Here is a 16,354-nt window from a genome sequence, read left to right as displayed (position 1 = left end):
TCCCTCCCTCTGTCTTCTGTGTGTCTGTGTTTGTGTGTGTGTCTGTGTGTGTGTGTGTGCGTGTGTCCCCTCCCTCCTTCTGTCTTCTGTGTGTGTGTCTGTGTGTGTGTGTCTGTGTGTGTCTGTGTGTGTATGTCCCCTCCCTCCCTCTCTCTGTCTTCTGTGTGTCTGTGTCTGTGTTTGTATCTGTGTCTGTGTCTGTGTGTGTGTGCATGTGTCCCCTCCCTCCCTCTGTCTTCTGTGTGTGTGTCTGTGTCTGTGTCTGTGTCTGTGTCTGTGTGTGTGCGTGTGTCCCCTCCCTCCCTCTGTGTTCTGTGTGTGTCTCTGTGTGTGTATGTCCCCTCCCTCACTTCTCTGTCACTGTCTCTCACTCTCTCCCCTTCTCTCCCTCTTTCTTCCCTCCCTCGCTCCCTTTTTCTAACCATTTTTTGTCTCTCTCTCCACACACACACCCAACAATCCTTCCATCCTCCTCTGCCTCTGTCAGTTTGTCTGTTGCTTCCCTAAGAGCCCTGCCCTCAAGACTGCTCACAGACACTGAGCAGGTCCCTCTCCCCTATGTGTCTCCTTGCAGGGCATTCTTGCCCTGGCTGCGGGAGGGGAGCTCACTGGCGGCTGTCACTTCTGTCTTCGGATTAACAAGGCTCTCTTTCCCAGTAGCCTTGATCCATGGATGCTCAAGAACTTGGTGGGCTGTGTAGCGTTTCTTGGGGTCCACCACCAGCAGCTGGCGAACCAGGTCCTTGGCAGCTGTTGGAGATTCACAGAGAAAAGACAAGGCAAAATGGAAGGCTTACTCCTGGAATGTGAGGAGACTCTCCTGTGGAGTTAGCTACACTATCACTTGCTTTCTAGATTCCCAGGAGTGCCACTTGTCCTGTTCAGTGACTCGTCCAAGGTCACACAGCTAGCAAGTCTCTGAGGGGGAATTCAGACCTAGGTTTCTCTGACTCCACTCTCAGCATGTTCTCTGCTGTGCCACCTTGACATTTCCTTCCCTTAATGCACCAGGATGTGCCCCTGATGTACAGGAATTCCCCCTCACAGTTCCCAGACCTCACCTTAATTCCATATGTAAGCGCAAGAGGTCCCCAATTGGTCTGAGGTGTCTGCCAACCTGGTCATGCAATGAATCTCTCTTCCTCTCTCTCTCTCATATGCATACACCACACACACTCTTCCTCTCTGTCTCACACACACAAACATGAACACACACACTCACATACTTGTACACACAAACATGAACACACACACATTCACATACTTGTACACACATACATGCACACACATGTACATGCATAATTGCATGTGCACACACAGTTGTACAAACATTTATACATGCTTGTATGAACACACCCACACACTCACATATACACATGCATGATTTCTCTGTCCACTCCTTACTTTCCTTTGCAAACTGAAGAAGCAGACATCTCAGTCAGTCAGTTTTGGATAAAATTCCAGGAAGGGGGTCATGCTTTAGAGGATTCAGCCTTCTACAACCCGAATAACCTGCCTAACCCTGCCCTCTGGGTCTTCCAGAGCCTCCTGTGCCCCCAATCCTGCCCCAATGTCCTGCCCCCATTTGAAAGAAACAGCTTTCTAAATCTTTCGTCACCAAACATTTGGGAATTTTAGGACCAGGGAGGTCAAACTGGAGGGACATCAAAGGCCTCTGGTCCAACCCCCTTCTTCTAAAGATAAAGAGAGTGAGGCCCAGAGACATCTGTTGACTGCCCAAGGACACACACTAAGTGCCCAGAGTGGGAAGCAAGCTTTTCCCCTAAAGAATCTAGGGCAAGTTTATTTTAAAATCCTAAGATATTTAGAACTGAGAAGGGACCAGTTTGCTGTGTCTCTGCCCTCCTCAGTAGGCACATCCCCTCACACTACCACCACCCACACTATGTCTTCTCCCCCAGTTTTGTCCACATTTTCCCACATGTCCACCATAGGAGCCCTGTCCCCGTCAGGGCCCATCTGTTAGCCCCACTCTGCTTCCAATCACCTGTTTGTTCAGTGATAGCCCTTAATCCACTTTCTGAGAAGGTGTCAGCCCTAGAAATGGGCTATAGCCTGAAGCTCCCCACCATCTCTCCATGGCCCTCAGTCACTAGATTGTGGAGAACTGTGGTGTCACCACTAAAAATGGGGGTTAAAGAGATAGGTTCAGGTTGAAAAGCAGCCCATCCTTCCTATGCCCAGATCTGAACCCAGACATATGAACTCACAGACTAACTCACAGACTAACGCTCCACTTGCATCAGGCTAGACAAGAAGACGGTTCATCCATTTAGCTGTTCCCATGTAAAGGTCTAGTCCTTGTTCCTTACAATGACTCTAGGTCACTGAGGAAATCCAGCAATGTTCTGAGACCTGGGAGAGCACCCATCCCTTCCTAGGTGGCAGCTGGGACAAACCGAGATCTCCCCAAGCTTCACTGCGCTTGATGTTAAGAAGCACAAGTTCTATGACTAGAGACCAAAGCGGGACACACTTTCAAGAGGTGTCCTGAACTATACCACGACAATTTGGGAGCTAAAATTTGAGCCAGCAGGAGAAGCTGTATGGCAGTAGGGGCACATAGGGGACCCACAGCCCCTCCCTGGCTCTCTCTCTCATAGCCCCCAGGATGGCTGGGTCTCTCACTTACCCTCTGAGATGTTGTCCCAGTATGGGCTGAGGAAGTCAAAATGCCCCTCTTGAATGACAGCAAACAGCTCCTCCTGGTCTCTCTCCTGGCTACGAAAGGGAGGGAAGCCGCATAGCAGGATGTAGAGAATCACACCAGCTGCCCACATGTCCACCTCCAGCCCATACCCTGGAGGAGAAAAACCCAAGAGGCTGAGATGGCTCTACCCCAAGACTAGCCACTGGCATCGGGAAGAAAGAGAAGAAGCCAGACACACGAGCCCCAGTCCTCACCACCTATGTATGGGCTGAGACACCAAAGCAGAAAGAGGTAGGAAGGCCATCTCCTCTCTCTGCCTTGGGGCTGCCCTCCATGCTTGTCTTCACTCTGACACCTCGTTTCTCCAGCACTTGGTCTGGCCAGTTGCCCCACTGCCAACCTCTCTAGTCACTCCTCAGCCTCCTGCATTTCTGAAGTTTTTCCCACCAAGGTCACCCCTGGAGACACCAAGCTCAATGTATTTTCTTCAGCCTCCATCTTCCCTCTCCTCCACAGGACTGCACATACAGTGGGGCTCATTTGCTCCTGGAAACACTCTCACGCCAGGTCTACCTCCTTAGATAGCTCCCTATCTAAGAGCTATCTAAGATAGATCCCCCTCTGACTTCCTAAAGCCAGCAGGGCTTCATCTAAGACAAGTCAGGCTGGGATGAATCAGGTTAGATGGTGGACACCTCCTCCCTCTAGAAGCAAAGGTGTCAGATACAGTCAGTACAGCTGGATCAGAAAAGTTTCTCATCCCTGGACTCCTTCATGAGCCCAATAGTGATATGGGGTTGAATGAGAGTAAAACTCAGCAAATTCTAACGTGGATGAATCAACCAGTAGTATTTATTATATACCTGCTATGTGTCAGAAGGGTAGCCAGGCAGCTCAGTGGATAAAGTGCCAGAGCTGGAGTCAGAAAGACTCTTCCTGAGTTCAAATCCAGTCTCAGACACTTTCTAGCTGTGTGACCTTGGGCAAGTCACTTCACTCAGTCTGCCTCAGTTTCCTCATCTGTAAAATGATCTGAAGAAGGAAATGGCAAACCTCTCTAGTGTCTCTGCCAAGAAAGCCGCAAACAGGGACAACACTGAGAAATGACTGAACAACAAGATGTGCCAGGAGCTGTGGGAGACACTATGGATATAGAATAGGTAAGGACAAAAGGAAAGTGGTGGAGACCTGCCCTCAAGGGACTTACTCTTTAGCCAGAGAAAACAACTCAGACACATATAGAAATATGCAGAATATATGCAAAGTACAGTCTGTGGCAGTAGAATTTTAACAAAAGGGTAAACTAAGGCCAATCCTTGAGAAAGATAACATTTATTAGCAGGGACATGTTCCCTATCAATAAATGGGTCCGTGGCTCACTTCCAATAATGCCAAAGACCCTGAGCAAAAGGACATTTCCCCTTTATAGGTTCTGGGGAGCACAGAACAAGGTGTGGGTGACATCATGGGATGGAGAGTAACAGAACTAGTTACAGAGCGCGGCCCAGGGAACCACGTGATTGGTTGGAAGTTTGGTAATGGGGGACCACAATGGCCCCCTTCTTCTCCCCTGAGGCTAAAAAGGTGCATTGTTTGAGTCCAGCTGAGAGCAGCCCAAACATCCTTGAAGGAAGCTCTGCTGAGGCAAAGATCTCGGGCTCGACTCCCTTTCTTTTCCCAAGATTAACAATATTCCTGGATGCAAGAATAGATCAGTGATTTCTAGAATTAACCCATTCCTGGTCAACTGAATTCTGCACTAAGTTCAGAGAAAAAGAGCCAGGACTTGGACAGTTCTGCCTAAGACAAAATCGATGACTTCTAAATAGGATGAATGAGAAAATGATACAGGCTTGGGCTCAGTCTTCTCCATTACCTGCTCTGGTCAGTGAGATATAATAGGTACCTCCCATTGATCAGTTATCTATAATCCAGCCTTTTAAGATAAACAATTGTTATCAACAGCAGGGCATGGGAGTTCAGACTAGGTTAACAGGGGAGAGGCTAACCGAGGAGGGGAGAGGCCTCCACAGAAGGTGAAGTGGAAGGCGAGGAGAGGTCTCCACAGAAGGTGAGGTGGAAGGAGGGGAGAGGCCTCCACAGAAGGTGAGGTGGAAGGAGGGGAGAGGCCTCCACAGAAGGTGAAGTGGAAGGCGAGGAGAGGTCTCCACAGAAGGTGAGGTGGAAGGAGGGGAGAGGCCTCCGAAACTTTGAAGGAAATGAGGAATTCGTGGCCTGCTGCTGGGAAGGCAGCATGATATAGTAGCTGTGTGGGTTTTGGAGGTCAAGGTCCTGTATTCGAATCCTGGATCAGCCCTTTAATCCCTTGGGTGACCTTAGACAAGTCACTTCCCCTTCTCTGGAGGAAGTCCCTCGTCTGTAAAATGAGGGGGATCTGCTGAAATGACCTCTTTCTGCTCCATGTCCCAGATCCTCTGATTCCAAGAAGGGAAGATGAGGAGGAAGAATGGGGACCCAGCCCAGGGGCCAACATGGAAACTAGGACAGGAAGCATTGCCGTGTGGCTGTACGGTAGTCAGTATGAAAAAGGATGTGAGGGAGGCAGCCCGTGGACAGATCCAGGCCATGGCCAGTGGCCAGACCTGAGCTTTGGCAGCCTGCACACATAGAATGGAGCCATGTGGACTTGAGGGAGGTCTTTAGTGTTGTGACCTCAGGCTCTGGGCTATTTAGTGGCTCATGGGGCCTTGGTCATTTGTGCAGATACACACTCAGCACATCTGCAAACACAACACAGGTGTGGGTAGATCTGGGCAGTGTAGGCAGGTGTGGGCAGGTGTGGACAGGTGTGGGCAGGTGTGGACAGGTGTGGGCATGGGTTGTTTGTGAGGAGACTAAAGTGAGGATGTGTTTGGGGAGCTGCAAGGACTGAAACACCACCAAAACGCCCCCTGTTGTTGCCCTTCCCACCATCAGGACATCAGGACTCAGCACTTTGAGAGGTGAAAATCTCCAGTCCTTCAGATTTTCTTGCTGAGGTCCCTGGCACCCACACCATCCCGTTTTCCAATCAGGGAGCCCAGGGACAGCCGCTGACTATGGCTTTCTTTCAGCTCCCACAAGCTGTCACTGCTTCAAACCAGTCCACAAGTTTTTGCTAGAGATCCCCTCCTGGCTCACCCCTGACTCACCATCCTCCAGTTGGAGCCATCCCTCCTCTCTGGTCTAGATCCCCTCACTAATTCAGTAATCCCTCCCACCTGTCCCTCTCAGCCAGTCCTCGTAAAGCCCCAATTTCATCAGCGATGCTCCTGCTCAAGGCCCTGCCCTGGCTCCCATGGATCTAGCTGCCATATCAAGTTCAAATTCTTCAGCCTGGGCTTCAAAACTCTGCATAAATCAAGCAGCTTCCTTTCCTCCTACTCCAAACACACTGCTATATTCAGCCTGGTCTGCAGGGTCTCTGGACACAGCTATGCTCATTCCAGCCTCTGCCCCAGCCCTCCCAGCCTCCTCAACCTCCAAAAATCCTGCTCATCACACTTGGGAAACACACTTCCCACAACCGTCTCCTGCTTACCTTTCTCTGAGAGAATTTCCGGGGCCACATAGGTGGGTGTCCCACACACAGTAAATAAGGGCTTGACCACATGCTTGGCGAGGCCAAAGTCAGCCAGCTTCAAGGTGTTGGATTTGTCTGCATTTCGCTGGACCTGTGGCAAAACAAAGACCACTCAATACAGCGTCATTTATTCTATACCTACTATGTGCAAAACACAGGCACACTAGCAAGGAACCAGGTGTGGAGCAGGACCTGCTGGAGAGGGACAAGTGCCTAGGGGCAGGATGGCAGAGCTGGGAGTCTTCACACAGGGCCACTGCTTCTCCATGATAGAGCCTGGAGCCAGAGCAGGCCACTAGGCAGGTCAGAACCTGTCCAGGCCAGGACACCACACCAGGGAGGGCAATGAGGTACCCATCAGTGCCAACATCTCTGTCTCCTCCCACTAACTCACTCTTCCCAGGCATTAGGGAAAGGGCATCTGCATTGTGAGAGGGTCATCTAGTCCTCTCATTGTATAGAAAATGAAACTGAGGCCCAGAGAGGAGGAGGGACTTGGCCAGGATCACACAGCTAGAAAATATCTGTGGCAGAATTTGAATGCAGGGCCCATCACCAAACTATTTCCACATGATATTGCTTCCTATTACATGACAGGGCAGCTAGGTGGCGCCATAGTGTCACTGGGTCTGGAGTCAGGAAGACCTGAGTTCAAATCCAACCCCAGACACTTACTAGCTGTCTGACCCTGGGCAAGTCATTTCACCCTGTCTACCTCAGTTTCCTCATCTGTAAAATGAACTGGAGAAGGAAACAGTCAACCACTGCAGTATCTTTACCAAGACAACTCCAAATGGGGTCACAGAGAGACGCAACTGAGCAGCAAAAATTCGCAGCAAATTAGATCAGCTGGAGACAGAGATGTGGGGAAACCTCTGTCAAATTGGCCACATCTGTGTCCAGCACCCAGCTTATTCTAGGTTGGCGTTTGTTGTCTTTCTTTTTCTCCCAGTCTCTGATTTCATTGGTGTAACTACATGGGCAGCTACCTCCCACCCTCACATCACCAGTGAAGGAGCAGGGCAGGGGAAGCCTGGACAACTCTGGAAGATGGACAGTGAGTAATGGAAGCTGGCTGCAGTGGAGAGTTGGCAGAGGGGAATTCTGGGAAATGTTTAACACCTAGCTTTCCAAAACAAAAGGATGCACAGTACACTGTCAAGGTTATTGACATTTTCTCTACTGCTTTCTTAAGTCTAGACTCTAGACAACAAAACAATCGGTCGAGCCCTGTCTTCTGAAGTCTAAATGCTCACGCTGTACGTTTAACAATCAGCTCTCCTCCAAACTGGCACCAGCACACCCCTGGACATGATCCACAGAACCAGGCCTGGGAGGGACCTTAAAGATTCATGTTAGCTGGCACCATCACATACTCTGGTGGGCACTCACGGTATTTCCCAGTGTAATGTTGGTCATGAAAGCCAATCTGTATCTATCTCACTTCTACAAGTGAACTGCTACTTTATCATAGAGGGCAGCATGGGAATAGGGTACCAGTGTCCCATAAGCCAGCCCTGCAACATGGCTACCAAGAATGTGCACATCATCTTCAGCCGAGATGAGCAAGGCTCAGGTCCAGAACATGAGGAGTGACAGGTCAGACCCTGCCCTGACCAGGCTCATGTTTGGGGGCTGGATATAAAGGATGTGAACAGAAAGGATGAGCAGAAGAGGGTGGCCAGGAGCAGGCAGCTCCCCAAGATGAGCCCAAGCCAAGACCTTAGTCTGCGCAGGGTGGGACACGATGCTGCCTCCAAATATCTGAGGCATCCACATGTGGAAGATGCCTGGCCCAAGAGGGAGGACTGGGTTTGACAAGGGGAAGCTGCAAGGAGGCAGATTTCTACTCTGGGTAAGGAAAAACTGGTTCACAATGACAGCCAAGTAAAATCCCACCTGATATAGGATTATCGAATGGGATTCAATTTTAATAGAATGGAATTATCCTAACAAGACACATCCTCCTAATTAGATGTGAATTATTCTAATAAAATTCGAGGGTGGGATGTGAATTGTTTTCACACCTCAGCCCTTAGAAGAGCCCTGGGCACATAGTAGGGAGGGAAGGGGGGGAGTGCCACTTAGATATTGCCATCCTAGTTCTGGTCACAAGATGGCAGCACTTGCCTGCATTCCCATCTCAACCCACCCAGCTCAGCCCAGACTGGGAGGACTGTGCAGGAAGCTCTTTCTTATCTTCCCCACAGGGCATTCAGCCCTGATCTATGTGCTCCAGTTGCTAGAGCCCTCCCTTCCTCCTGCCACTGTCTTCAGTTGGCCAAGTCATGGTTGACCCCACCCAAATTTCCCCTTTCTGCCTGTGCCACTTTCCCTTGAATCAAACATGGCCTCACCTGTGCTCTGTATCCTGCAGAGTCTTATCTTCAGCTGCATGCCAGGGTTTAAAGGAGCTGAGATACTAGTTCATGGCAGTGTGATCACTGTTTGCTAACAAGAAATCAGTGACCAAAATGGGGGGCTGGTCAGCTGTCCTTTCATCAGAGTGTCAGGGTGGAGAACCTTTGGGTTTCAGGTAACACCGTGGAAACATCTGACTTTTCCAAGGCAAGCCCAGATCCCAGAGTTCAGTTATTTTTGGTTTTGTTTTTGTTTTTAGCACCTCCCCCCATTCAATGGTCACATAGTGTTTACTCTGTCCTGTAAAACATTATGGTGTCACGGATAGATAGTGCGCCTTGGGGTCAGGCAGACCAGGCCAGGTAACTGAGGTCTATCAGAGCATGACACACGTCTACCACAATAATGCTGAGAACGCTAAAGCTCAGGAGGGGCTGAGATTGGCCAGACTGGGGTGGGGGGAGCATTGGTGTGTGAAAGAGACAGAAACAGGGACAGAGAAGCAGACAGAGAAGAGAGGTTGAAAGCTAGGTTATAAGAAAAAGGGACCCTGTGCTTGGGGTAGATGGGATCATGACAACTGAAACCAGAGAGAAAGCTGGCATGCTCAGATACTTTTTGCTTCTGCTTTGCCCAGGAGAGTAAGTCTGGGAAGAGCAGACAGCCTAGGCTAAGATAAGCAAGGAGACAGTAGGAGAACATCTGATCTGAATAAAATCAAGCCAAAAGTTAAAAAAAATCAGCTTCGTACCATAAAGCAGCTATTCTGGAGAAGATATGGGCTTCTGAATGGCCCACCAGTTCTATATAAGTCAGCAGTAAGAAGCTAATGTCCTCTGGGGTTGCATTAAGAAAGAAATAGAAAGGCAGCAGTCCCACTGTGTGCTGCCCTGTCAGAATTCATCTGAGCACTAGGGTCAAGTCTGGGTACTGTGGGTTAAGGAAGACATTGATGAGCTGAAGAATGCCCAGAGGGACAACCAAGTTGGGAAAGAACCTCGAGCTCGAGTCCAGGTTCAATGACCATCAGCTAAAGGAATTGGGAGTTATTTAGGCTGGAGAAGATGAGACAAGGAGGACAGAAGAACCCGCTTTGGACTGGGAAGGGCTGTCACGGGGAGCCCAGAAGGCAGAGCTGGGAGAACTGCCAAGAGGCAGAATGAGGCTGGAGATCGGGAAAACTTCCCTAGTTGTAGGGTTGTCCCAGAGGGGTGAGTCCCTCCCCCTGTTCTTCAAGCAGAGACCAGCGTCATAAATCTGTTGGAAATGTTAGCATGAGAATTCCTTCCACGTGTGGGCTGGAGGCCCTTCCAAGATCGCAAAGGTTGTGACCCGTGACTGATGAAAACAAATACCTTTGTGAAGGTAGAAAGTCTCGGAGCACCAATTGCGTCCCTTTCTCAAAAACTCAAGAACGCCAATGCCCTCCAACCCTAAACCCACCAATGGAAGGAGGTAAATGGAAATGTTCTAGTGAAGAGGAGAGCCCGGTGCTACCTACAGCCAGTCAGTCCACAAGCATTTCTTAAGCTCCTACTGTGGGCCAGGCACAGTGCCAAGTGCCACTGCTTGGCAGCTCCTGCTACTGCTGTCTCTGCAGAGCCCACAATCTCCGATCCACCTCCTCCACCCACCCTAGCTCCATTTTGCATAGAATTGGCCCCATGGAAGATTCCAGTTATTAGTAAAATGAACAAACGTTTATATTTCTTTGACCAAAAGGTTAGGATAGGTATAGTCTACAAGCACTCTTCCTCATGGTTCATGGATGTGAACCATCAGAGACACAACCTTACAAGGGGTTAATTCATCCTCCAGAAGCAACGTATTCCCTCTGGTGCTGATAGATCTTAAACTTTCCAAGTAGCCCCAATGGATGCCCCTCCAATGCCCTTTCCACTCTGAATGGGTGGTCCCAATTGTCTCCAACGCTGAGCACAGCCATTAGTACAAGTTCGAGTCTCTGCTGTCCAGGAGAGGGGGCTGGATTCCAATAGCTGCTCAGGGAACTCAGTGAGGGAATGACATGTGGAGGCTTATCCCCAGAAGGTTAGCCCATTTACTGACTGACCTTAGAATGCCTCGGGACTGGCATTCTAGGCCTACCTGCCTAAAAGCTAGAGCCCAGAACACCAAAGGCTCACAGATGGAATCCCTCCTGCTCATCAGTCAGCTATTAATAGACCCTTGAAGGAGGTGTTCTATTGTGCTCTCAATCTAAGCAGGCCTCAGGGAAGTGGGGTAGATGGTGTGGGAGAAGAGGCAGTTTCATTCCTTCAACACAGAAAGGTCCAGAGATAGGAAGGTGGCCCACAGCCGAAAGCAGAGATACCAGCAGGTGTTGGAGGCCAGCTGACACCCTGATGCTAACCATCAGCGTTACTGGTGGATGAATTCTATGAATCTGAGAAGCGATGGGATCACAGACAGGGAGCTGGTCAAGGAGCCAGGAGAACCCAGATTCACATCCTGCCTGTGATGCATACTAGATGGATGAACCTGGACAAGTCACCTAACTCCAGGTCAGGGCCAGGAGAAGGCAGAGAGCTGCCCAGCCCAGCACCTGCTCCAGACTCATTGGGGATAAGTCAGACTTGCAATGCTTTCATCTTTAGAAGCAGAGGAAAGAATTTTCAACTCATCCCAACTACTGACCCACCTACACAGGCCCAGAGGAGATAAAGAGTTGGTGGGCCTTTGGGTGGCCATGCCATGGAAGCCAAAAGCCCAGCTCTACTACATCCAAGGAATGGTCTCCGGATTAAAGATCAAAGCAATGCTAGCCTAATTTTTCCCCAGAGGTTCTTGTCAGTTCCATGACAGCATGCTGTCTCACACTTTCCCAGTCACCAGTGAAGTGAATCGGGGCTGAGTGCTTGCTCCCGTGCCTTTTAGCATGATGTTTCACCCATGTTGTCAGATGCCTTCAATGAGGACAAACAGCATCAAAGACAGCTACTGCACTGATGGTAAATTATTTAACCTGAAAAGGCTACAAGCCAAGACTAAAGTGGAATTGGTGCTTAGTTTTTTCAATGCAGCCTCTAAGGCTGAGATGCAACAAAGAAGCCATCAATTCTCTGCTGCTTGTGACCATTTTGGCCTGACAATCATCAAGAAAAGAGAGATTCTTCAGCCCTAAACCCTAACCCAGCATCACACCATCAATATGTGCAACCATCAGTTATAGCAAACGGAGACATTCTGAATGCTGTGGATGAATTCTGTTACCTTGGCATGTACTTTCCAGGGTTGTACACAATGATAACGAGGCTGATGCATATATTATCAGAGCTAGCTCAGTGTTTTGGAGGCTCCAAAGAAAGTGTGGGAGAGACGAGATAGTAGACTGACTACCAAACTGAAGGTCTACAGAGACGTTGTGCTGACCTCATTGCTGTATGCTTGTGAAACCTGGACAGTTTACCTGCGCCATGCCAGGAAACGGAATCACTTCCATTAGAATTGTCTTAGGAGGATTCTGAAGATGACCCGTCAGGATAAGGTACCAGACAAGGAGGTCTTTTTTCAAGCTGAACTATCAAGCATTCAAACTCTGCTGCAAGATGAACTGGCCACGTTGTTTGAATGCCAACGGTACACTTGCTTGAAAGATTATTTTCAGAGAACTCACACCAAAGCAAGTGATCACATGGTCAGAAAAAGCCATCGAAGGACACTCTCAAGATCTCTTGAAGAACTTTGGAATTGATTGTGAGACGTGGGAGACACTGGCACAGGACCATCCTGCATGGCGTGGCCTCATCAGAGAAGGAGCTGTGCCCTGTGGCTCTATGAGGGAAGCAGAATTGCAATAACTCAAAAGAAAAGTGAGATGTGCATCTGTAGAGACATCACCTCAAATGCTCACATGGACTATTTGTGCCCACCCTGGGGATCCTTCCCAGCTCGTGCTGGTTTCATTAGCCACAGTCAGACACACTGTACCCTGACCCCAACATAGGGATGCCATCTTGGTCCTCTTGGAGCTAGCAGTGCAATCACTAACTATCTTTGCACAGTACTAACTTCCTCCCTTTTGTGAGCTGGGGGCAGAGGAAGGAGAGGATCCCTGTATTAAGAGAAATGGCCAACAGCAGAGACCTGGCGAGAGACAAGGGTCAGGCTCTTGGACTTTGCAACCAAACTCTCGCCCAAAAGGCGATGAGGTGAGGGGACTGGAGCTCATAGAAGGAAGGAGGCATGTGCCTCATTTTGTCCGGCAAGAGCTGGACTTAGAATCAGGAACCCAAGTTCAGAAGCTGCCTCTCCCACTAACGAACTGAGTTATCATGCATAGGTCACTTCCATTCTTGAGTCGAAGCTTCCTTGTCTGTATGGCACCGCTACCTGTAGTGCCTGCATCAGGGACCTGGGAATAATCACATGAGGTACTGAGTTCAGAGCACCATCTCCTCTTATCAGGAGGTAAGGCTCCATGGGGGGGGGGGGGGAGGAGAATGACAGTGACCTCCCCCCATTCAAGGAAAATTAAAAGCATAAAGTATTTTCCCCTCCCAAAGCCTCACTCCAGGGAGCCTGTGCCTCCTGTAGCTCCCTGCCCAGCGTGTGCCCTCACACACCTGCCTCCACCCCTCTTCCTCTAGACTCACCAGGAGGTTTTCTGGCTTTAAGTCTCGGTGGACAATTCTCTGCTCATGCATGTGCACCAACGCCTTGCACAGGTCTGTGATCATACACGCAGCGTCATGTTCAGCGAACTTCACGTTGTCCACAATGGCATCGAAGAGGTCCCCCCCGCGGACATACTCCAGGATCAAGTAGATTTCCGTGGAGCTCTCGTACACCTCGTGCAGCTTCACGATGTTGGGGTGAGAGAGGCTGCGGGTGATGAGGATCTCGCTGGCGACGATGTCCTCCTTGCCCTTCAGCTTGGCCTTGTCGATGATCTTCATGGCGTAAGCCCGCTGGCTGTGCAGGTGCCTGCACTCCTTGACCACTGCGAAATTCCCGTCGCCGATGACCCTGCCCACCTCGTAATGAGCCTCCACATCTGACTTGTTGATGTCGGCCAGCCTCGGCTTCTTGCCCACCTCTCGGCCTGGCTTGGGCTCCTCCGCGGGCACCTTGGCCTCCCTGTCTGCCCTGCTCAGGGCCCCCTCCCCACGGGGCATCCACCTGCCCCCCTGGAGGCCGCCTTTCGGAGCCCTCTCCTCCTTCTCTGTGTCAGGACTCCTTGGGGGTCTCTCCACTGAGGTCCGGCCTTCACGCAGCAGCCAGTCATTCTGCCTGGGCCTGGAGGAGGTCCTGGGATTGCTCTTTGGGGGCCCCTCTGACTTGGACTGAGCCTCCATGCCTTCCCTCTGGATTCTGGCCGCTGTCGTGGCAGCCACGGGGGCCAGCTCAGCCTGCTCGTGGCCCTCCAAGTCCCTTGACTCTCGCTTCTCCACGCCTTTGTTGGGTCTCTCCAGCTCCAGGCTGGGTGTCCTGGGGCTGTTCCTCCAGCTCTCGCCCTTCCACCGGACTTCCTCCCCAGCCAGAGAAGGCCCGCGTAGGGGTCCCCTGCAGCTCTTCATCCTCACCATCCTTTCTGGATTACAGCCAGGGCCCTTGGCCAGGTCTAGCTCGCTGCTGCCCAGGGAAAGCTCTGCGCGTCTGTGCCGGTGCTCGGCGCTCCCAAGGGCCCTCTCTTGTTTACACTTCTCACACCTGACGATCTCCCCAGAGCTCTTCTCCACCCGGCTGGCCCGGTGCTTCCCTCCGCTGGAGCAGGCCTCCTCCGGGCCCGCCTTCCTGTCTGACTTTCCACGCTGCTCCGGGACCCACTTGTTCTGGGCCCGAGATCTCTCCTCGGGGCGCGACTGAACTGGAGCTCTCCCCTCGGGCTTGGGGAAGGAGGTCTGGCCCTGGCTCTCAGCGGCCTCTCCTTCCCTGAGGTGCTGCTCGGCCTTCAAGGCCTTACTGCAAAGCCGGCTCTTCAGCCGCGGCGAGGGCGCCCAGCCGTGCTGAGTCAGAGAGAGGGAGCGGGGCTTGCCCGCAGCTAGCTCCTCCATGGCCGCCTGGATGCTCTTCAGCGTCAGTGGCTCTCTTCCCACGGCAATAAAGGCGTCTCCTTCGCGGAAGAAGTCGGCCACGCTCTTGACTTCCCTGCCCTTCAGGCTGTACAGCTTCCTCACCCGCTCATTCTTCCAACGAGGGAATCCCAAGGCTTCCGAGATGTCCGCCACCAGCTGCTCCAGGGTCTGCACTGACCTCCTGTTGAGTAGTATGGTGATCTTCCTGAGGGGGTGCGCGCCCGGCTTCACCACGGTCACCACTCTGGGCTTCATGGGATTGATCTCGGCGTGGACGGGATGGCAGCCGCCCTGGGGGCTGAACACAGGGCACACAGACCTCTGTGCCCCCATCAGCGCTTTCCCACAGTGGCCCCCTCGACCCACGGGCACACAGGAGCCCTGTAGCCGTCTCTCCGTTATTCTTGAGCTCAAGTACTTTAAAGAATGGTCAAGGCCTCCTCGGTGCCCTGAAACAAAGGAAAGGAAAATAGGTTGTCATTCAAGGCTTATTCCAAAACATATTCTTGTTTTCCGTGGCAAGAGAAAGTCTCTTCTACTCCTGTCCTCTTTGTGGTGGCTATTGTTTGGAATTCTAAGACTTTGGGGGCCACTGTGAAGGGGAAGAAGGGTTGGCATTGAGATAAAATTCCCAGGTTCCTCAAACCCTAACTTCTCCCACCACACAGAAGAGTCCCAAAGCCAACTCAGCCTCCTTGGCTTCTCCCAGATGGAGGTTCTCTGGTCATCACATAGGATATCTGGACAGGCTCCATCTTTAAGGGTCCTCCCTTCATAAGACCTACCCCTATGAGAGCATCACTGACTAAGGAAACTGATCAACATGCCTGAAGACCCTACCCACCAATGGCAGCATGTGGGCCCACTCTGGAGCTTTGAGTATTACCCAACCCCATGGTCAGCACCTATGAGAGAGAAATGCTGAAGGCCACCTCTTCTTGACTTCCCATTTAGAGTTCCAAAGAGACCCCTGACCTTAGCTTCACGGACCCTTCACTAGAATGGAGCTGGATCACCAAGGTCACCACCATCATCATCTTTGCCATCACCACTGCTGCCATTGATATAGCACTCCAGGGCTTGCAAAGTCCTTTATAATACTAGCTGTGGGTGTGCTCTGCATCTTAAACATTCTAAAATGATTTCTAGTGGGTTTTTTAGTTATATAAATATAGGTATTTGGGAGGAGGAAAAGCTACTACAGAAAAACTGGAAATAAAATAGATGTCCTATTGATTGGGAAATGACTGAACCAATCACAGCTGTGATGACCATCACTGACTGAACCATCAAAATCAAAAAATATGAGGAGACCATGGCTGCCAATGCAGAGGATTGTAGAGACTTTGGAAAATTTTCCTAGATAAGAAATAATCCTTGGCTGGTCAGTTAGCCAACATTTTGAAGGGAACTGGATGATTGGCAGGCCCTGAAAAGGACTCAGTTTATCTTGAGGTTAAAGTGGTTTTTGAAGCAAGAGACTTTCACCCAAATTTGGGGAAGGCAGACAAAGGAGAGAGGAGAGAGCATGGTAAGGAGCAGAGCCAACAAGCTCATGCCATGTAAGAACAGAGTGGTGGGAGACGCAGCAGCAGTAATAACAGAAGTCAGAATCATAATCTAAAAACCATGATAGCACCCATTAGAATAATGACATTTCAATGGCACTTTGAGGTTTGCAAAGAGCTTTCGAAATCACAGCAG

The 16,354-nt window shown here is 50.7% G+C and overlaps 1 protein-coding gene across 1 annotated transcript; it reads right to left on the bottom strand.

Moving 5' to 3' along the window:
• Positions 1–556: 556 nt before the first annotated feature.
• Positions 557–15,103, bottom strand: DCLK3 (doublecortin like kinase 3; the record flags this gene model as incomplete). Its single annotated transcript, XM_072650709.1, has 4 exons — positions 557–750; positions 2,654–2,821; positions 6,213–6,345; positions 13,229–15,103. Coding segments are annotated over 4 exons (2,370 nt in total), but the record flags the coding sequence as incomplete, so codon positions are not given.
• Between the last annotated feature and the right edge of the window lie 1,251 nt (positions 15,104–16,354).

This window comes from Notamacropus eugenii, chromosome 3, assembly GCF_028372415.1.
Source record: "Notamacropus eugenii isolate mMacEug1 chromosome 3, mMacEug1.pri_v2, whole genome shotgun sequence".
In the NCBI taxonomy this organism is placed as follows: domain Eukaryota; kingdom Metazoa; phylum Chordata; class Mammalia; order Diprotodontia; family Macropodidae; genus Notamacropus; species Notamacropus eugenii.
Note: the sequence above shows the minus strand (reverse complement) of the source record. Positions and strands in the feature narration are given on the sequence as shown.